Genomic DNA, 23,477 nt, shown 5'->3' with positions numbered 1-23,477 from the left:
AGCTTTATCGTGTACCTCAAGCCGCTCCTTACAGCTCGCTTTAATTAATCTTGCACCAGGTAAAAAAAAAAAAAAAAAAAAAAAAAAAATAATTAAATCCAGCAATGTGAGCTGATTATTGAAATTTATGGACAAAGCTATAGACATAAACGACGCACTGTAAATGAAGCGATGCCATCAGTAAAAGTGGGTGATTGACACACGGGCCCCTGTACCCCCCCCCCCCTTAGGGCGGGCCTGTCTTTGTCTATAGCTTTGTCTAACAATTTCAATAATCAGCCCGCTGCCGCTGGCCATTTAGAATTAGTCTCCTGCGATTCAGCCGAGTGCTCATTCTACTGGAAGTTCCGAACTCGTCCGACAGATGGTAATGCTGTAGTGGAAGGAGGGGTAAGAAGGAAGCGGAAGTTCAGAAACCTACCGCAAGAGGTCGATGAATGAATGACTCGAAATGAATGAAACAAAGTTGTACGCTTGGACTTGGTATGCATGATCGTAGAGTAACAACAGTCATGTTGTCACATTGTGAAGGATTTGAAAGAAAATTAGGTGTTGAGACTCGGATAAAAAGTGAAATTATTCAGACAGAACCGACACACATTAGACGAGAATTTATTTATTTGAACATGCACTTTTCACACTTTGTCACTTTCCGGTCAAAGTATCACAAGCGCTATGCGACGTTTCAAAATTTCCGCCGCCGTTTTATTATTTTACAGAGGATTACAGCGGAACTGTCTAAAAATTTCACTGAATTTTCTTCGTGCTGCTTATAAAATTCAGCGAAATTTTCAAATTGATTCAACCAAAAAATATATTAAAAAAATAAAAAGAAGGCGGAAATTTTGAAACGTCGCAAGGCGCTTGTTATATTGTGGCCGGAAGGTGACGACTTGCTCTTCAATGGGCGATTTTGGCTTCGATCAAGTCCTTCCACTTGATCCGACTTGTATATTTATTTAATTCCCTTATGGGTTTGTTGTTTGTTGAAACGCGGTCCAGTGTATGTACTCATAATATACTCATGAGACTTCAGAGCGTGCAATATCTGCTCTCTGTATTTTTACGTTTTTTATACATGACGTTCGTATCAATCTAATATTATCGCCATCCAAGTAATGCGGATGTTCAGAGGTTGCTTCTGCTTTAAAGTAAGCTTGCACATTTTCATGAAACTCACACATGAAAATCGAAAACAGGAAACTGGCTTTTCTTACGCTATCTTACAATTAATCGAAGGATGCCTAATAATTGCCTAAAATAAATGCGCCCAAGCTGTAGCGAGGCCAACGAAACGCCTAGGCCAGGTGGCAACTATTACTGCTCGACGAAAGCGCGTATTGCATAACACACAAGAATGAAGGCGCATAGGCTTCCGGATGTTACTCCGATTGGCACCGGAAAGAGACACATAATCAGTCTTTTTCAAGAATAGTTTTCGGAATTTTTCTGTCATTACTCAGTGCGTTCCTATTTTTTTTTTTTTTTTTTTTTTTTTTTTTTTTTTTTTTTTTTTTTTTTTTTTCATTCTCTCACTCTATTTTCAATTTCGTTTGCTCCCTGTCCCGAACCCTCTAATGAATCTTTAAAATCATGATAATGAATTCTATGCAACTTTTCATGACACTACGAGAGCCGAAGACAACAAGATCGTTAGGAATAGATTCCGCGTGGCCCAAAGAACATGCAGGGACGCCATTGGCAATCAAAGTAAAAGTACACTTTTCTCGATTAGTCGTGTCACAAATTTCTTGTCACGCTGTATTTTGTTTTATTTTATTTTAGAGAAAACCGACGGTAATATTCGTTGGAAATGTCATGCTGATTTTTCTTCGTCAGAAGTATTCGGTACAAATTAAAATTATCACGTTCATGTGTTTCTCATTGGGGGGGGGGGGGGGGGAGCAAAAGCGGAAATTTTGATACGTTGCAATATGAGTAGGTTCAAGTTTCTCCACAATCACGTCCACCATCATCTTTGATATACTTCCCAAAGTGGATATGCATACCAGCTTAACCTAAGCGACGAAAGTTTAGTTCCTCTCACCTCAAACTATTGTTTTAATGTATAAGCGTTCACACAGAAGTGAGCCTCGAGTTAGGTTAAGTCGAGGCGATTAAGCAACATCCAGGCGATAAAGTGTATGCTAAACGTTACTAATTACGGATGCAAGGACTTAGTGAGTTTTTGAACTAACGCTCTCTTTTTGGGCCGTAGTATCTTGATTTATTTTGCGAGGAAAGCTCCTTAACTTTTGTTGGATGCCTGCCATTCCTAATATATTGGAGCGCCTTCAGTTTCGTATGATACTGTGCAATACCTCTGGTGTTAAATAGTTGCTTCAAGCGCTGTGGCACGCTGCGGCGCGGCAGGCGGGCAGCCAGCGCGAAACGCGCATTGGCGCCTACAAACCTAACAGGGATACTTCACGCGTTGCGCAATGCGTGAAGTATCCCTGTTAGGTTTGTAGGCGCCAGTGCGTCGCCGCTCCGCTTTGTGTTAGGCTCTAATATTTAACCTGGCGGAGTCAGCGTTATTCAACTCATGATTTTGAAATGTTTGCACATCCTGTATGGATTATTCTCATTTTAATTGATGAAAACAAATATGTATTAAAGAAAAATATAATGTGTGTAAGGTGGTTCCGTATCAAACTTAATGATTTCCAAAGCACACGAATTTCTACACAATTTCTTATAGCCTTTTATAATCGATGGCGAAAAAGCAACAGCCGGGCGATAAAGTGTAGAGCCCGGCGATAGGAACTATAGCCCGCTCGCATAATTTTTTATCGCTTCGTATAGCCCGGCCGTATGACTTTCTCCGCATTCTACAGCCAGCTATATGATTTTCTGTAGCCTTCTTTAGCCGGCTATAAGAATTCCTATGGTGTTTTGAAACGCAGCTCTTATCGCCAATTTTTACCAGGGGGTCCTTTAAAGAAACCTGCCGGGGCCCTCTGGGCCACCCGTCAAAATTTCAGGGGTGCCGAGGTACCCTATCACCCCTGGCGAGACCACCCCTGAAATTTCACTCAAAGATGACGCATCTCCGCATCATGGCTCCGAAAAGGTTTCCAATGCCTCACGATTCGTCATCACCATAATTTTTGGTATGAAATCTAGGAGGCCAAGTGTCGAGACCAAATTGACAGCTAAATTTAATGACCTTTATCGACAGATGATATTGCAAGGTAGGGTTTGTCGATCAACGTCTTTTGACAAAAGCTCGATAAAGCATGAATAATCATCTCGCGCGATCGACAGTTTGTCGAATGCTCTTAATCTATAAAATAGCATTGCAAGATAGAGCCTGGGCAAGGGAACGATGGTTAATCCGCTCGATCGAAAGCTTGTCAAATGACCATAATCGACAAACAAACTGCATAATAGGGCGATTTTGATCAAAGTCATCACCTATACCCCCGATCGACAGCTTGTCGAATGCCCTTAAGCCTAAGCGGCAAACAAAATTGCAAAACATGGCGATGTCGATCAAAGTCACTGTATCTCCGATCGATCGACTGCTTGTCGAATGACCGAAATCGACGAACAAAATTTCAAAATAGGACGATGTCGATCAAAGCCACCATACCCCCTATCGACAGTTTGTCGAGTGCCCTTAAGCGACAAACAAAATTGCAAAACACGGCGATGTCGATCAAAGTCACTGTACCTCCGATCGATCGACTGCTTGTCGAATGACCGAAATCGACGAACAAAATTTCAAAACAGGACGATGTCGTTCAAAGTCACCATATCCCCGATCGATCGACTGCTTGTCGAACGACCGAAATCGACAAACAAAATTTCAAAATAGGACGATGTCGATCAAAGTCACCGTATCCCCGATCGATCGACTGCTTGTCGAATGACTTGGACTGAATACTGGAATTTAACCTGGGCTTTGTCGATCAAGGTTATTCGACAAAGAAGCAGTGTGAAGCGGGAATAATTGGGCCGGGCGTCAGAATTGGCGTCTCTGTCGAGCCCAGCGCAGCTTGGAGCAGGTCGAACCCTCACGCACGGGCGGGGTTGTTGGTTCTCGAGGAATTCCTGGAGTTGGCGCCCGGGCGCCAGTGCCGGCCGGGGATTTTGCCTGCCATCGGGCGACCGCGCAGCATCCCAGCTCGCGCTTCGCTTCCTCCCCTCCCGCGCGAAAAGGCGAAACCGTGGACGTTTGAAGGTCGAAGGGGGTGGCGGCGAGACGCGAGAGGAAAAACGGAAAAAGAGAGTAGCAAGTAGCCCCATTCGCGAGGTTGCCGAATTGCCAAGGCTCCTCGATTCTTGAGTGACATTATTAGCGTTGCTATGATGGCTCGAAAGGCTGTTGGGTTGAGATCCTCGAAACAAAGGCTGTTGAAAGACGTGAAAGCACTTGCGGCGAAATGAAGGAGATACGGTTCAAAATAAGAGAGAAAACAATTGTGGGAAAATCAGATCGATTTTTCGTTTTTTTGAGGCATTTTAAAAAAAAATTTCACTAACGAAGTTTGTGAAAACTAAAAACTGTATAGAGAGCGCCTGTATCGTTACAGTTTTTAATGCCACTCAATTCTAGCTTACAATTTTTTTTCAAGGATTTTGGAGCATACGAAAACTAATTATTGTAATGGAACAATCATACTGAAAGTTTTAGGAAAATACCGTGCGTCCGTTAATATGAGGGTTCAAATCTAGAAATTTTTCCGAATGGTTGACTCAGATATCGACGGTGGAACTCCTAAACCACGTATCTCGTTTGCGATGTTTAAAAATCTCCGCTCCCATTTGATTTTTTTGCAGGAGAACAAATCAACGTCATATCTTCCAGTTTTCACAGAATTTTCCTCGCATAAAGAAGAAAAATCCCGGAAGTTCTCAAGAATTGACGTTGAATAGTTATCCATTTAGAAAATAGACGGAATGACAGGAAGTCTGCGATATCGCAAACCGAGATACGTGATCTGGTAGTTTCAACGTCGATATATCGCAAAATCCTGTCCATACACTGAGATTTTGGCTGGTGTTGATTTCTGGACTTGATGTCACTAAAATTTTCCAGGGTTTTATGCTGACTTTCGTATATTCCACTTGCTAAAATTGACCCTCTTTAAATTGCCGTTCCTCGTCTACGCTGCCGTGCTAAGGAAGAACGCCGTACATATGAACTTTCGAGAGTTGCCAAATTCCCTTCGATAAAATGTTTATTTTTGAGGAAAGTTGAGAATCTTTTTCCTTGAAATTTTCAGGAACTTTAGGTGAAATTACGAACAAAATTATCTGGAAAATCGTAAGAAAAATATTCATGAGTTTACCTGGAAATTCGCGTTTTATCAAAGGAAATTTTGTAACGCCTGAAGGCTCATACGGCGTTTTCTTTAGCATGCGCTGGAAAAAAAAACACATTGGATCTAGAGTCCAGACTCTTAAAAACATCGACAAGAAAAAATACTCTTGATTCAATCGGATTTTTTGCTTAAATCAAGAAGCAAGCCTCTTAATTTGAGCGGATTTCCTTTAGATTGGATCTAGAGTCCAGACTTTTAAAAACATCGACAAGAAAATATACTCTTGACTCAATCGGATTTTTGCTTAAATCAAGAACCAAGCCTCTTAATTTGAGCGGATTTCCTTTAGATTGGATCTGGAGTCCAGACTCTTTAAAACATCGACAAGAAAAAATACTTTTGGGATTTTTGCTTAAATGAAGAACCAAGCCTCTTAATTTGAGCGGATTTCCTTTCGATTTAAGCAAAAATCCGATCGAATCAAGAGTATTTTTTCTTGTCGATGTTTTTAAGAGTCTGGACTCCAGATCCAATGTATTTTTTTTTCCAGTGCGGGCAACGTTGCGAACGTAGGCACGCGTTGGAAAGCCTGGCTACGGACATCACCATGGCAACGTTGCCCAAATATCCAGGCGAGTTCGGCCGAAGAGTGAGCAGACGAGCGACGAGCAGCGATGGCGGATCCGGTGTCCCGCGAACCCGGGCTGCCAGATGAGGCGCGACACAGCCCGGGCTTCCCCCTTGGGCCCGGCGACACGGCAACGGCACCAACCCCGGTTTCCCGCGCGGGAGTCCAAGGTAACCGCCGCCGCTGCCGCCGCCGCCCGTTGCGTGCGAGGAGCGCGGCAGACGCGGGCTCGGGCTTTGTGCGTGCCCGCCTGATCGTCCGGCGAGCACACGTGACAGAGACAGAGCGAGCGCTCCCTTCCCTTCAGTCACGCCTCGAAAGCACCGGCAAGCGAACGCGGCGATTGCTCGAACGCAGGCAAGCACCCGGCACCGGCCGCCGGACCCCAGTCTTTCTTCCCTCGTGCACACACCGCGTGGCCCGACATCTTCTCCCTTTTGCGCTCCGCCGAATAAAACTCAACACGCTTAGTTCCAAGTTACCTCCTTGCTCGCTTTCTCCAATCCCATTCCCACCGTTACCTGGTCCTAGTCTCCAGCGCCTCCCTAGGTTTTACCCTCGAGCTGCACCCTGCAACCCCAACCCATCCTGTCAACCAAATTTTGAATCACCTACTACCTCGTGTTCTGTATTTCCTAGGGCAATATAACCCCTAGGTATCACAACCAATTTTTGTAACTTTACCAGTAAGTTACCCGTCACTCCTACGCTGCTCCCCTCTTCGAACGAAACCCCGGATTTCACTCGAACATTCCAATTTTTTTGTTAGCGCAGTGTCACTCTCGCGATCTCCTACCAGCCGAGTTTAGAAGCGAACAACTGACGTTCCGTACCCGTCAGCGGATCGAAGTATCGAAGCTCGGGGATTGCTCGACCGGCATTCCATGAGCTCTCGCGCGACGCTGTCTCTCGAAAGGAACGATCCGAGTTTTGGCCGCTAGTCGGCGTGGTCGAGATGGAGCCGAGTATGGAGTGGTCGATGATGGACACGCTGGAGCTGATTGACCGGTACCGGGAGCATGAGGTGCTCTGGGACACGAACCACGTCAACTACAAGCTGGCTCCGGAGCGGGAGGCGGCCTGGAACGAGCTGGCCGCGCTCTTCAGGACGACGCCGTTCCAGGTGAAGCGGAAGATCAAGTCGCTGCTGGCCTCCTACCGCCGCGAGAGGGTCAAGCTCCACAAGCTCGGCGCCAAGGCGGAGGACTCCAAGTGGTTCGCCTTCGAGAGGCTCGGCTTCATGAGGGACATCTACACCCCCCGCAAGGCGCACGTTGAGGTAAGAGTCTTCAGCAACCTAGCACGGACTTTTTGGGGTGGGAGGGGGGGGGGGCAGAGACAGATCATAGAGATGGAGGAAAAAGCGAGAGTGGTGGTTATTTCGGGCTAAGTGGCTCGATGTTGCCCTCAGCAACCTAGCACGGACTTTTTGGGGTGGGGGGTGGGGGGCAGAGACAGATCATAGAGATGTAGGAAAAAGCGAGAGTGGTGGTTGCTTGGGACTAGGTGGCTATCGATGTTGTCTTCAGCAACCTAGCACAGACTTTTTGGGGTGGGGGGTAGGGGGCAGAGACAGACCATAGAGATGGAGGAAAAAGCGAGAGTGGTGGTTACTTCGGACTAGGTGGCTATCGATGTTGATTGCAGCAACCATCAGAAGAGAGGAAAAGGGCAGGGGAGGAGCAAGAAGTGAGGAGGGTGAGAGAGCGGTGGACTAGCATGTGGGGTCACGACACGTGATGTAGTTTTCACGGGGTGTCTTTGGGATCCGAAACAAGGGGGGAGGGGGGAGAGAAAAGAATCGTGCTTACAATGCTCCCAGTGGATTTCGAGTTCACCTCCTTTTCTAGTCGCGGTTTCAATTTTACTTTTGTGACAGCAAATATTTTGATCCCAATGACGGACCGAAATAGTTGTAATTACAAAAGTAATAACGTAAAAATAACGACTAGAAGAGTTGATCGGACCTGGAGTCCATTATGAGTATTGTTAGAGGATCGATTCATTTTCTTCCGGGGGGGGGGGGGGGTGGTGGTGGAAAGAGAGCGGGGCACAGTGCAAGTCTCTTTGAAGTCCAGCCAAACGGGAATGGATCGGAGCTCGCAAGTCTCCAGGGGAGTTGCCCTTTTTGCGACTCCTGTAATTGGGGGGTGGGGGTGGGGGGGTGTCAGTTTACTTTAACACTGAGATTCAGCATTCGGTGAAGAGTCCAATCAGCTCACTGCACCACCGGACAAACAGAGGCACTAAAACAGATAAAAACTGAGGGAGCAGCAAATGAACATGGTTGAAACCAGGAAATTTAGGGGGGGGGGGGGGGTCCCACCATCGTGAAGCATCTTGGAAGGCGTTAAAAGACATTTCATCAAGGGGGATCTGAAGGGACTGCACCAGTATCACAGGATTTTCCCAGTATCACAGGGAATCCGGAAAAGTTTGTCGTCCTAGGAGAAATGCAGAGTTGTTCTCCCCGAGAAATCGATTGAATTGCAATTTCAAAGATAAAACATATGTCACACAATTAATAACACAAATGCGAACAAACACAATATGGAAATAAAGCGAGGGAAAGGATGCGCGTTAACGACGGCGCAGAGATACAACTATTCGTACTTGATGGACGTCCGTGCTGCATCTGAAAAATTGAAGGCGCGATGACGCGAAGCGTGAGCTCTCAATGCTGTGCCTCACGTTCAATTTTGCAATTTTTACTCCGTGCGATCAATAGACTTTGAACCTGAAAATAGCGTAAACGCGTGCTGATTTGCCAAAATTTTCTGAACCCCTCTCCACGTAGGAAATTCCCTACCAGGAAATATCACATTACGCCTCTTCAACCAGCCAAGGGCCTACGCCCTCAGATGCGAGCTAGTCCGACCCTGCTGCAAGCGAGTAAGTGCCGTGAGTACTGAATCCGCAATTTATGCGTTATTTAAATTTGAAGAGGTCTAAATATTATTGCCTATCTGCTCTTGATTACTTTTTTTAGCCTTTTCTTGTGATTTTTTTTATCAAGGCATGAAATTTTTCCCACTATTTTCAGGCAGCGTGTGAGTTGTCGTATATTTGGATTTTTTGTAAGTTTCATCTTCATACGTAGAATTGTGGTGCTTCAAAGTTTGCATCGATGTTTTTGAATCTACCTTTTGCTTTTTTCTTTGTAAAAAGTCAGGGAAACGTCTGGGAATTTCATGGCCAGATTTTTCCAAAATGCCATTGAAAGGAAGAGAACAATCAGGGAATTTTGAAATTTGATTAAACATGCTTAACTTAAAAATTTATTGATATCATTAATACTGAGATAAGTTGCAAAAGATATAATTCAGCACCCTCATCACGCTAACGTCTGAAATACTGAAAACAGGCGTGAGAAATCAAGTTTGCCTTCACCGCGACGTCGCAAACGTTCTGCCGTAATTTATTTTCTTAATAGATAACTACTCCACGTCTGTTCTTGAAAACTTTAGTGAATTTTTTTCTTAGTACGCAAAATTTTATGTGACATTTCAAGTCAGATTAAGACGTGGATCTAAAAATCCATCCTTAAAAGAATCAGACAAGAACCTGAAAAAAGAAGAAATAACGAGTATCAACACAGCCGACGACAAGAAAGACGTATTCGGGCCTCTTTTTTAACTTTTCTCTCGAATCTGAGCGACACCTCATCGGTAGCATTATAGCAGAGCATTGAGAACTCACGCTTCGCGTCATCGCGCCTTCAATTTTTCAGATGCAGCACGGACGTCCATCAAATACGAATAGTTGTATCTCTGCGCCGTCGCGCGTCGTTAACGCGCATCCTTTCCCTCGCTTTATTTCCATATTGTGCTTGTTTGCGTTTGTCTTATTTATAATGTTGCTTCAAACTAGAGCAGAGCATTGTGAGTTCACCACCCGCGGCATCGCGTCTTACATTTTTCAAATGCAATTGTGACATCCATCTTGCTCGAATAGTTGTATCGCGTTTACACTTTAGATGTCTCTTACTTTTGAATTTCGAAATAAATTATGGTTAAGTTTTCCCGAGATATGCTGTGATATGTCCAAATCAATAGTCATTTTGAAAAGGTTAAAGGTCTCTCAAGAGGTCTATGAAGTGTGCGTATGTTTAAAAATCGAACTGGCTATCGCTTCTACGGGAGTTACACATAGAGAATGAAGGAGGGAGATGATAAAGCGCCTGTATGTCAAGAAGTAGGCGACAATTTCACAGAAAATTGTCTACGCTTCAGAAAGTAGTTCTTGGACCTCTGTTCACCACTATCATGCGTTAAAGCACCTTTCTTTACTCCTAACTCTCTCTTCTTCCGTTCTTTTAAAACGTTTTTCTCACATATTCTCGGTCGTAATTTTTTTTCTCCTTATTTTGCCATCTGTAAGAGGGGCGCGTTTTTGGCGCGCCAAGGGGGCGTATCTGCCAGTGGCGTGGCGTGCTTTGCGATATATCGATTGTTATGCCATTCAAACCTAAGGAAAAGGATCGATAAACAAGTTGTTCGCAGCGAACACCTGAATAATCGATTCTTTACCATAGGATTAAATAGCACAACAATCGATACATCGCAATTCACGCCACGCCACTGGTATCTGCCAATGGCAGATTGGCCTTATGGTCAGTCCGAGCCTGTTCTCAAACACCACAAACGAGATACGTGGTTGCGAGCTTATGCCGTCAATATCTTCTCTCATTTCTTCCTCTTTTTCTTCTTCCCTCCTTCTCTTCTCTTCCTTTCTTCTTACTTTCCTTCCTCCCTTTTCTTCTTGCCGTTGTTTTTGTTGTTGTTAATCTTCTCCTTCTTCTCCCTCTCCAGCTTATTTTTTCTTCTTTTTCTTTTCCTCATCATTTTTCCTTATCTTCCTTCTCCTCTTTCTTCTCACCGATCAGTAATTTTGCCCGTTCTTTTTTCAGAATGGAGGAGAGAAAGGCGATGTAGACTTGATGGCGGAGCTGTTGGACGTCTCGTTGCGCGAAGGAGCCGCCTACCTGGAAGACGGGACCGAGTCCGACGACCGCTCCTGTCCGGGCGTAGAATCGGGAGTCGATTTCGAAGCCGCCGCTTCCAACGTCAACGGCAACCCCACCGTCAACGGGAGCCACCCGGTGAGCTTCCCGCGGAAGCGGAAGAAAGCGGAGGAGCCGCAGCCACTCTTCGAGCGCTTCAACCCCTACATCTGGGACCACTACCCGCGGAGGGACGAGTTCGCCGTCTACGGCGAGCACATCGCCAACGAGCTCCGACACCTGGACAGGCACACTCTCTGCAAAGTCAAGCACCTGATCAACAACATCATCTACGAGGCCCAGATGGTCTGCCCGGACGTGGACTCCACCGAGCCCGCCGCCAAGCGACCCCGCGATGCCTCCTGGTACCGCTACCCCGACTCGGGCATCGCCTCGCCGTCGTCCACCAACCCCTCGGGCGTCCGCCTCAGGCGGGAAACCACCGACGATAGTGAACTCGATGAGGACGCTTTGTCCGTTGGTAGGGTTGAATTCAGGGAGAAGTCGTAAGGTCACCCTCCTCAGCTCATGAAAGAAACTATGGATGGTTTGAGCAGCGACCATGAACAGTATCTAATTTTCACAGTAATGGATTTCATGCACAATTTTTCGATCCTAAAATCCTGAAAATAGTTTCTCATTGCGTGTTTGTATTTTTTGACAAGGAGCACGAATTCATTTTCTAAACTTAAGAGCAATGCTCATTTTATTTTTGGTCTTTCCATGCGACGTCAACCTCCTATACGCGTTTTATACCTCAGGCGTTAGCAATTTTTCCTAGTCTTTTTCTCTGATGAATAATGCTCGTCTAATGTGATGATACTCGCCTCAGTAAGAAATACGGGATCATATTTTCACTTACTTTTATTCTCATTAGTTGTTAATGCTTGTATGTTTTTTTTGTACTTTTTCGTTTGTATATCTTTAGAGATTGAAAAACCTCTTTTGAATTCTCAGACGTTACGTGAAACGTAGCGCACGGGTACTTTTCCATGCGCGATATTAATGTATCTTACTTTTTTGAGGATACTTCATGCCTTTTCTTCTTAGACTGTTAAAGATATAAAGTGTATAAACAGCTCTAAGCACATAATTGTGCTCAAGAGAAAACAAGAACACCATAATTTCACACACATTGCGCACTACAACACCTCGTAGTTTATACCTAGGGGGGCGCAAGTGATCTGTAACGCACCCCTTCAGTTTTATTTATTACCCCACTGAAATGCACATGAAATGCACTCTCGCACCCCTTCCATGGGTTCAGTAAAATTTCTTAGAACCTCCCCCCCCCCTTTCCCTAGGATTATCGACGAAAATTGGTCCATTAACATTTTTCTCCTCAAGAATATGACGCAATTTTGTAGAATCGTTGCGAAGTACTGAGCTTGAACCCCACGCCACTCTTCATATTACATCAGAGTGGAGATGCAGATCTAACAACAACAACCCCCCCCCCCCGTCCCCCCATTACTGTCCGAAGTGTGTTACATGATACTCGACCGCCCCCACCCACCCTTCGTATTGAGACTACTAGATGCTTACCATGTCCCTGGCAACGTGCTCAATTACTTAGTTTTGAATTTTACCAGCGTTGGGTGTTGCAAATTCATTTTCTAAGTAGAGACCTACATTTCTCCCCAGAATAAGTTTTTCTCGTCCCTTTTGTTTTATAAGACTCATTATTAGCCTCGTTTATCAGAGGTTTTAATTTTATACTTAAAGGCATGTTTGCTCAATTAGAAACCCAGAAAGGTGACTTATTTTGATCTCATTTGGAAAATTATGTAGGTATTACCTAATGTTCTTTTTTTTTTTATCCCCATATTTTTTTAAGGCCAAGTGCATTGAACTTTAAGCACTTTTTAAGGGGAATCGTCTTTAAGAACTGAGAATAACGTCTAGCTCACCGATTTGATTTTTTCTTTACTATTAGTTTTAGCATATTATTCATGCTCAGTCTATTTTGATACAAATGGACGTCACTGAGGCAGAGCGAATTTGTCGTGAACATATAATGACATTCGAAAAAATACGTATGCATTACAACAGCAATAACTGGCTGTGCGTTATTTTTCATCTTTCCATACCACTCATTCCTGCGCTAAATATTATGAATCATTCGATTTTGACCCTGAGTTTCTTTAAAACCACTTAGCAGGCCTCAGAAAGGACCCTTTAAGTTAAGGCTGTTATAGAGAAAAGCACTTGCTCTGTGAGAGTCAATTTCCATACCTGTTCAATCTCACGATGCATACCTATAGATAGGGCTAATACATCGGCAGGGTTGCCATCAATCCGACCTAAAAATTACTATCTTGACATATTCATCCTGACGCGATGGCGACGCCCCAGCGTGGCAACTTTACTAATGTATCGAGCCCCATCTAACTATCTAAGCATGGTGAGTTTTGCTGATAATGAAAACAGTCTCGGAGTTCAGATACTCCTTTATTACGGCTTTCATTTTGAAAGCTTTTTTGGACTCCGAAATTAATTTTAAAGAAAACTAGTTGTGTGCATCGTCTTTGTCATTCGCGGAATTTTACAGAGAAGTCTGGTGTAAATTTAAAAATCCTTGTTGAAGGCTGGGATTTCTATTCTTTCGTATTTAGTTAGATTGAATAATAATTAATAGGTACCGTAGATCTCGCATTGAGCAAGTCTCAAAATTCCTCATTTGTCGCCATCGGGACTATTTCTCAGTGATATCCGCATCATTGTGCGGTCATTTTGCTATTATGTTGCAATGTAACATTAATTTGTATTATTACTCTACCAATACTTTATTATTTTTAGTTACGTACTTACTTGTACATTTTAAGTGAAAAAACTCCCGGGAATTTTTGGATTACCCACTTTTATTTAAAAATGCATCTGTGACTGATCACGTGATCCTTCGTTCTCATTTTGTGATGATTTACAAAATCTCAATTTTTTCACACTCTCTATTTTGTATACCTAAGTATGACGGCTCATACCCAGTTGACGATAACCAAGTTTAATGTCTAGTTTTTAAAAGTACCTACATCTCATCGATAAATCGAGTAAAATTTATGTCATCAGGGGGAAAAAATTGCCCCTAAACTGAGTATGTATTCAGTGTCAAAAATATTCTTCACGCAAGTCGTGTAGCTTTTTTTTCGCCACTAGAATTTGTTATTTTCATAAATCGAAGCACTCCTTCATTTTTGCTAATTGGAAAGTTATAGTTGAGCTTTCTATTGAATAGATTATTCACGTCCACATAACTATACATATTTTTGTACATCCAAGAAAGTTTTCTTTTTTCTTGTTTTTGGAGAGAAAATTATTTAAAAAGTAATAATCTTTTATTTTTTCTAGCACAGTTTATTTTTAACGAGGTATTTGTATTTTTGTGATCCGAGAAGTTTAAATTATTTTCCCACTTTTTTACTTAATATTTTTGTAAATATGTTTACCGACCAGTTTATTATTATAAGAAATGTTCCTTCTAAAATAAATGTGATAAACAGGAATCTAGCTAATCTGACTTTTTATGATGCGTCCTTCTCATTCATCGAATGCGTGAATTATTCACCCTCCTAAATTAAGTTTAAATTTTAAGTGGTTAACTAATAATAATCTCCCATTTTTTTTTAGGGATTATACAAACGTATTGTATCCTCTAAGATAGATGTTTCTTACCTAATGGAAAAATATCAATTTCATTCGATCTAAAAGTGTATAATACTGCCGTGCTAAAGAAAAACGCCGTATGAGCTTTCAAATGTTGCCAAATTTCTCTTCAGAAAATATTGTTTTGGAAGAAAGTTATAAATAATTTTTTCTTGAAATTTTCCGTCTCTTTAGACGTAATTACAAACAAAATCCTCTGGGAAATTGGATAAGGAATATTCCCCAATTTTCCTGAGAATTCGTGATTTGTCGAAGGAAATTTGGCAACGCCTGAAGGCTCTTACGGAGTTCTCAACGATCTATAAACTATAGAAAGGGGGATCCTATGCTACGCAAACAGTGAAATTCGTAACACACCTGGAGCAACAATTAGGTTAGGACGAAGACAATCAGTTTCTATGGCTTCTTATGGAACTGTTGCTGAATACGAACTTATATAAAATTTAGAACCAACTTGAAAATCTGAGTCCAGATATTAAACTTAGCCATTCATCCAGTGCGTTTACGATGAAAATTCCAACGCTAAATCATTTATTCTAAAAACTCCCGTAAGATTCCATGTATTTGATAATAGGTACGTGCTCGTCAGCCGCAAAGGGAAAATCCCAACTATCAACAGATATAAAGGTGAGATATTTAATGGAAATGGACGACCTTTTTCAAACGCAAACAAACACAATATGGAAATAAAGCGAAGGAAAGGATGCGCGTCAACGACGGCGCAGAGATACAACTATTCGTACTTGATGGACGTCCGTGCTGTATCTGAAAAATTGAAGGCGCGATGACGCGAAGCGTGAGTTCTCATATGCTGCCAATGAGGTGTCGCTCAGATTCGGGAGAAAAGTTAAAAAAGAGGCCCGAACACATCTCTCCTACTTTCGGCTGTGTTATTCACGTAGTGCTTGAAGGACCATTACGAATAAGACAAACGGAAACAAACACAATATGGAAATAAAGCGAGGGAAAGGATGCGCGTCAACGACGGCGCAGAGATACAACTATTCGTACTTGATGGACGTCCGTGCTGCATCTGAAAAATTGAAGGTGCGATGGCACGAAGCGTGAGCTCTCAATGTTGAGCTTCACGTTCAATTTTGCAATTTTTACTCCGTGCGATCAATAGACTTTGAACCTGAAAATAGCGTAAACTTGTGCTGATTTGCCAAAATTTTCTGAGCCCCTCTCCACGTAGGGAATGCCCTACTAGGAAATATCACAATACACCCCTTTAACCAACCAAGGGTCTACGCCGTCAGATGCGAGCCAGTCCGACCCTGAAAAAAGCGTAATTTTTCTGCATAAATTTATGAAAAATCTGAGTTACATAAGCCTCGAAATGTGTCGAATTAGAGTTAAAATTTCAAAAATTGTCAGGATCTGTTTGAATGCATATAATTCAAGTCTTTTTTGCTGAAAGTTCAAAAAGGAAACGTAATTTTTCTGCAGACATCGATGAAGAATCTGCGTCACGGAAGTCTCAAAATGCGTCTAATTAGATTACAAATTTCTAGAATTTTCCGGGGGAGGGCCCCCGGACCCCTCTCAGGTCTGGAGGGTTTTCCATACTCCCCAGTTAGAAAGACCCCACGAGCCCCCCTCCCCCGCAACAAAATCCTGGCTGCGTGCCTGATGGTAAAGGGTCGATAACACAGGAGGTTCGCAACGAACACTTTATTCATCGATTTCTTACCGTAGCTTTAAATGGAAATATATCGATAATCGATCATTCACGCCTCGCCGTTGATTCAACCGGGTATCAATTGTTAAAAGTACGAATCTCGGTTTGCGACATCGCCGATTTCTTGTAACTTTTTACTCTTTTAAATCATAACCGATCATCTTTATCTTTATCTTGAAAAAAAAAAAAAAAAAAAAAAAAAAAAATCGTTTGTTTTTGTCTAGCTCTTCCTTAATATAGCAAACGTCTTGCAAATATTTCCAGTAATCCTTTCGTTATAAAATCAAGGATGTGAAAATTGTGGAATTCAGGTAAACACACGCACACGTGTGATCACGGGGTTTTACCGTCCAGTGGCGTGGCGTGAATGATCGATTATCGATATCTCGCCATTTGAAGCTATGGTAAAAAATCGATTACTAAGGTGTTCGCTGCGAACACCCTGATAATCGATCTTTCTTCATGGGTTTGAGTGGCGTATCAATCGATAAATCGCAAAGCACACCACGCCACTGTTAAGGTACGGCAATTAAGACGCGGAATGCCGCCGCGGAATCTGACGCGGCGGACGACCCGAGCGAGCGAGGCGTCGAGTTTGTTTCCGCTCCGCCGTGCCCGGCAACTAAGCAGCGGAATCGCCTCCAAAATTCCGCCGCGTCCGTCGGCAGTCGGCAGTCTCGTCATCAGTATCCGATGATAACTCATGAGTGTAGGTGTGTTGTGCCTTGCTACAATGAACATTCACCACGTTTCAAAAGCTCTAATATTTTTTACGAGAATACCAGTCAAAATATCCCTTTGTAAAATTTCTAAAAGTATTTTTGAATGAGCAAAACAATTTTTAACGCACGTTGGCAAAAAACTCCAACATACAGCAATAAAATGTTTACAAAAAAATTTACACGCGTTCCATTGGGCGTATTATATCAGTGGGAGGGGCGTTCCATTGCGTTCCATAACGCGTATTATCTGAATTCTCACCGCGGAAGCCCTGGCGGCAGTCTCGTCATCAGTATCCGATGATAACTCACGAGTGTAGGTGTGTTGTGCCTTGCTACAATGAACATTCACCACGTTTCAAAAGCTCTAATATTTTTTACGAGAATACCAGTCAAAATATCCCTTTGTAAAATTTCTAAAAGTATTTTTGAATGAGCAAAACAATTTTTAACGCACGTTGGCAAAAAACTCCAACATACAGCAATAAAATGTTTACAAAAAGTTTAAGATAAGCTCCCTATCAATAGTTTCAAATTAACGAATAAAGCTTGAGCAGAGAGTTGCAACATTGCAAGCAAAGACACCCATTTTTTTACTTTCAGCCATGATGTTCAAAAAAAGATTGGTCGATCAGGTTTCTCTATAGATATATGGCAGCGTATAAATAAATTGTTCAGATGCCAAAAAGCCATAAAATAGTTACTCCGTTTTGTTTTTATAGATTTATTTCCTGAAAAAAAGGTGTCATGTTTCTTTTATCTATTTGTGTGGTATTATTTGCACCTGGTACGAGGTAGGATTGCCATGCGTTGATATCGTGCTAAATTTTTTTTTTCTTTCATGAATCCAATAAGTCACGATGGCCCGCAATTTTCCATTGGTTTCTCCACCGCGATCTACGTTTCGGCACATAGACATGAAAAATCATCGAAAACCTCGGCGGACGAGGCGGAATCTCCGAGAGATTCCGCTCCGATCTGTTCTCGACAGATCGGAGCGCCGTGACGCCGCGGACGCTGCGGCTCCGCTCCGCTGCTTAGTTGCCGCTCCCATTGAAACGCGTGTAACAGATTTCCCTTGCGTCCGCCGCGTACGATTCCGCGTCTTAATTGCCGTACCTTTAAGTTCCCGTTAAGTTCATGTTAAGTTCATGTTAAGTTCACGTTAAGTTCTTTCATAGTTTCAGATACATTTCGATTCGGCGATGGCTTATCCCAGTGCCGTGAGTAAAATCGCGGAAAATAAAAATTCCAATGTCATGCCCCCCCTCCCCCCCTTCAACGTAATCGTCGTATCCTGGGATCCTGGATGGACTAGCTCTCAAAAATTTTCGACTCTTGGCAGCAGAGCATAATCAATATCGTAGGAAATGCTCAAACGGCAACGTAGCCCTCACTTCGTATACCATGCAAGCCTCTTTTCCTATCATTCCTCCCATCGTGGCCCTCACCCTCACCCCTCCTCGTTTCATCCTTCCTTTTTTCACCTTCATCACAGTCATTCATCCCTCTCTTTCTCTCTCCCTCCCTCTCTCTCGGAAAAGAGATGGCTGCTCCAAGCACTTTTTCGAGTTTCAGCTTTTTTCTCTCTAGGACACCCCCTCACCCCACCAATGCGCCACCACCGCGCACCGCACTCGCAGCAACCCCCTCCCCGCATTTTTCTGCTTTCTCAGTTTTCACGTAGTTTTCTGTCTCTCTCTTTCAACTTCCCGAAGCGATCCCTCGCACCAATAAGGTCGTACATCTCGTAGCTCTGCTGGCGAAAGGACTTAACTGCATTTTCAAGTGATTACGAGCGAGCTTCGGAAACACACTCACAAACCAACGCTCTTATCGAAATGAAGTTACGCCCTTTTCCCGGCAAGACGCGATATTGCAAAATTTCTTAAGTTTGTTCTCTTTTCATCGCACCCTCCTCCCCTCCCCCCTCTGAATAACATTAGTATTAGTTTCGCCAATTCCTCCTTTCTATCTACTCCAAAGAGGCCCCCCCCCCCCCCCACGCTTATTTCTTTACGCCATGGAGTCAACGCTGCTAATGGGAAATATTTTCGATTGTGAGTTCTCTCTCTCGGCTTCTCTCTCATTTCTCTTAGTATAGACCTTAATCCACTGTTTCATCCAGAGTCTTGCTTTGTCTGGTTCGCTCCCCTCCTCTGTGTTGCCCCTTCATTTTATTACTTCTGTCTCCCTTTAGTACTCTCTCGATCCGAGCGACTCTCACACGCTGCCACCATCCCCTTCTCTCCCTCTTATTTACTCTCATTCTCATTCCCCTTCTCACACCGGCACTCCTTCTGTGTTCTTTGTGCCACGAAGAGAATCCCGAATTCGTCTACTTGATTACATTCATTCAATCAGTACGAGCGAGACGTTGAATTGCATTCTTTGAGGAAAGATGTGATGTGCTATTCGTCCAAAGTTGATTCATTTTTCTCTATTAAAGGTTAAGCAGCTTTCGGAAGCTTTAGATCCAAGTTTTCCCTCCCAATCGGATCGTTTTCAGGCTCTTAATGTCATTGGTTCTCGTAGCGTGCTTGCCTTCCATTTTTAAGATGTGCCCAATTACGGAGATTGTTATCTCGTTTTGATCGTTATCAGATATTCAGATTATTTCGACCGTTGATACTATTCCTGTGAAAGTTCATTATTCAATATTTTGTCATTATCTTGATATTTCACTATTTCATTGTTTCCTTATTTGGTAACCTGTTGGCTATCCTCGATTTTTGTAACTTTATCCTGTTGGTATGAATTTAGGGATCTCGTATGTCGTGTTGTTCCTTTTTTCTTACTTGCTTCAGTCGCCTCAATTTTTGTTCTGATACCATAGATAAGGCCTGCTCTTGTGCTATTTGTCTGCTAATTCGTAAATATCAATACACATGCACAAGTATTTTTGAAATAAAAATGAGATAAAGTTATTGAGGTGAAGATGGCGGTCGTGTTGATAGTGTCAGTTGTCACCTTTCCTTCGAAGTTATTCCTGTATTTAATTTCTTTATCTGTGCTCTCAAATTCTAAGACGTTTCATTGGCCTTTCCATATCCTAAAGTGCTCCATGTCGTTTTATCAATTTCACTACTGTGGGCCACCTAACTCCATTTTTTGTTTCGTTTTATAGTCATTCTTTAGGTAGAGGTCCACCTGATCGATTTCCATAATTTTCCAGCAATTGGCAGGTAATGGATAATTTCAAGCTGATCCCGTTCCTTTCAAATTTTTAAATTGTGGCTTAGACTTTTCACTGTCGCAAAAGTTACGTCCTTAGAGTGCAAACCGGAGGTAAAGCTGTGTAGCGCCTGAGTGACCCCCCCCCCCCCCCCCATCCCCCCTCCCCCAATCAACAAATGACGGAAAATTGTCAGGGGAACGAATTAGCTCAAGGAATGCAACATTCGATATTTTATGGATGCAGACTCAAAATACAAATGAAACGAAACAAAATAACAAATGCAGACTAAATCAACTGGAAGTTTACTTCGTTTTCTCTGAGAGGACATTCTTTCCGTTGACTAATGAATTGTTTTGGCTGTGGTCGGAAACACCAATTAGATGATGCGTTTTGAATCTAAATTTTGAAACGCTGTCACACGATCTGCAGTGGGTTGTAATAAAATTGGATTACTATCTCGCCTATTGATCGCCGACGAAGATATCGATAATCGAGAATCGATTTTCGATCTTGCACTAAAGAAATGATTAAGAAACAATGTTTTAAATAAAACAACGGGGTTTTCTTTGATTTTTTTTTTTTATTGATTTTTTTTTTATTTGAGGGAAAAAATCCAAGTAATTTTATTTTAAATTTCAAGTTAATTTCTTTTTAATCCCAAGTACCGTAACTTTGTTAGGTGACAAAATGAATCTTCATTGAAATGGAAAAATAAATAGATTAAAACATGTTTTTCCTTGCCTTTAAATGATTTCTTTTAATCAAACAGAATTTGGTTCTTTAATAACCTTCCTCTTCAGTATGGGTCTCCTCCAATCAAGGGCGCCATTTCAGGTTATTTCAGGGCCAAGCGAAAGAGTGAGGGTTTTTTTTTCCCCCTCAGCTTTTCAACCCCACCTCACCTTGGAAACGGCAGATGAGAGGTTCTCCCCGGCCCGACTCCAAAGCGCAGGGCTAGGCAAATGTACTGTTACGCACTTAATTGAATTACAAATCAAAAATCGGCAACAAATACCGCAGGAGTGCAGTAACTTCGAATTCGGAACGTTAGAAGAAAATTCTTAAAAATTCTCCAACCCAAAGTAGCATTTTTCAACGTTATCCGCGATAAAATCGCTAGGATCATCAACATCTGAGCGATTACCCTCGATCTCATCGGGATGAAATCGCGATATTTTCGAAATAAAAATCGCGATAAATGGCCATTTAATTTCGATTTTTTGTGAGGCAAGCTGCCTCACCATGAATCGATTGTTTTACATACATTCAAACGGAGGAAAAACATTGTTGCCAACTTTTTAGAATTGCCACTGTCGTTTTGCCTTTTGATTATCGATATTCGCTCGGGACGCACTTCAGGAGGTATTCCAAAATGTCTCTAAGTCATATTTTGTGGGCAAATGCTTGTACGCAAAAGAAGTTCCGGCCCTGGAGGTCGTATAATTATGGGCTGTATGGACATATCGTCCGTTCTGGGCTCAGAAACTGAAAGTTCCGGGTGTTGGAGCCGTAGCTGTGACTGCTCCGATTTCAGTATCTGGAGCCTCAGCCACGCCGGTAACTACAGCTTCTAGAGCCGGATCTTATTTTTTTTGTGTTTGGTGGACTACAGCCTGATGCGTTGCTTAGAGAGTTAAAAGAAATGCCTATAAATCTGGAAATGACCAATAAATCCATTGATCGACAAGATAATTCGCCAAAGTGCTGAGGATCCACGACAAGATCTCCTTGAGGCTAGTGAGTTCTCGACCAGAGCAAGGAAGGGACCTCAAGGGGAAGGAAGGGAGCAGGGAAAAAAGAAATCGTCATCTTCCGGCTATAGCGTCACAAGCGCCATGCGACGTTTCTTTTAATTTATTTATTTTTTTTACAGAGAAATTGTAGGTTGAATTTGTTTGAAGGTTTCACTGAATTTTATGGGCAGCGCAAAGAAAATTCAGTGAAATTTTCGGACCGCTTCGTTGAACAATTTCCCCGATAAAAAATTCAGTGGCGGCGGAAATTTTGAAACGTCGCATGGCGCTTGTGATGCTTCGGCTGGAAGGTGACGAAAACTGTAACATTTTCCAAAATGTTTGCATCGAGTAGAGCTATCGAGGTCTTGACCAATCAGGAGCTCAAAATAATGGGGCGATCAGTTCTCCGAGACGGAGCTCCCATCGTGGAGAGGTGAGACCCCCTCCGCCTCCGCAGTGGATGTCGACGAGGGTCCCCGCGCATCGGAGCCATGACCTTTTTTTCCACTGATTCCATTGTCACGGTCACTATGCTTCACTCTCGATCAAGGTCATAACTGATATTGTTTGAGGACTCATCGATTTGTGTCCTCTTCACGGTGCGCTGCGCTCCCGTAACTAAGGATGACGCGAGTTAAAAAATGGTCATGGCTGCGCTGCTGGAGCACGGGAGTCGACAATGTCCTCGTGGTTCCACTATAGAGTGGCTAAAGAAAATAATAATTGGGAAAAAGAGATCTCGCTGGATGCTGCCGCAGACCCAGGAATTCTTTCCCGCGGTTCCAGACGAGAGGTGCGCAGGAAAATTTCCGCCCAGATTAGGCAAGCCTTGGTGCTTTTTGCATGGACGCGGGGAACTGCAGTGTTCCTGAGGAAATTTTTCAGGTAAATTATCATTTGAAAATTTGAAATTGTTCAGTTGACCAGCCACGGAGTAGGAGCGGAGCCGGTCGGTCCACAAATCATCTTAATCCTTTCCTCTTATCGATCCAACTTAACACTTAAATCGTCTAACTGAAAAGCTTGACCGTTTATGCAAGTCCCTTTCCTCGTGGACGGTTACCTATATGTTCATTATGAGATCAATGGACTTGAGCAGAAAAACAAGCCCCGCATCTAAACTGTCATTTTAAAGTATGACTCTATGACGTGAGTTTAATATCCTCGAATAGATTGGACATTTTTTATGTTAATTGCCACTTTCAGATAACCAGTGGACATACATCCTCTACGAAGTGCATTTGAATTACAGTATTCGGGCCCCAATTTTAGTGTCCCCCTTCTTGTCCTATGAATATATTGTAACAAATGAAGGGATTGGAGGACAATGCGCATAAAAGCAGTTTTCGTAAAAAATGAGATACTAGTGATTTCAACTTTTAGGCTTGGAATACATTGTGTGAAAAATTCATTGGTGAAATCCAATTTTTAAGCATCAAAATGTGAGTTTGAACTTTCTTTACATCATAAAGGCTTCATATAATTTAAAAACTTGGAACACGTTTTTCTCGAAATAGCAAAAACTGCACATATGCGCCTTCTCCTCAAAAACCCTCAAATATAATTACTCCTACCATACCACTCGAATATGTAACTATTGCAG

At 42.8% G+C, this 23,477-nt stretch overlaps 1 protein-coding gene across 1 annotated transcript; it reads left to right on the top strand.

The window, feature by feature from the left end:
- Window positions 1–6,130: 6,130 nt before the first annotated feature.
- On the top strand, window positions 6,131–14,404 carry LOC109034411 (uncharacterized). The gene is made up of 2 exons (XM_019047535.2): window positions 6,131–7,177; window positions 10,808–14,404. The coding sequence occupies exons 1-2, from the start codon at window positions 6,854–6,856 to the stop codon at window positions 11,408–11,410; spliced, it is 927 nt and encodes a 308-aa protein (XP_018903080.1). The 5' UTR covers window positions 6,131–6,853; the 3' UTR covers window positions 11,411–14,404.
- The last annotated feature ends 9,073 nt before the right edge of the window (window positions 14,405–23,477 follow it).

Source organism: Bemisia tabaci, chromosome 4, assembly GCF_918797505.1.
Source record: "Bemisia tabaci chromosome 4, PGI_BMITA_v3".
NCBI classification, from domain to species: Eukaryota; Metazoa; Arthropoda; class Insecta; order Hemiptera; family Aleyrodidae; genus Bemisia; species Bemisia tabaci.
The sequence above is the reverse complement of the archived record's forward strand: the minus strand, read 5'-3'. Positions and strand labels throughout refer to the sequence as shown.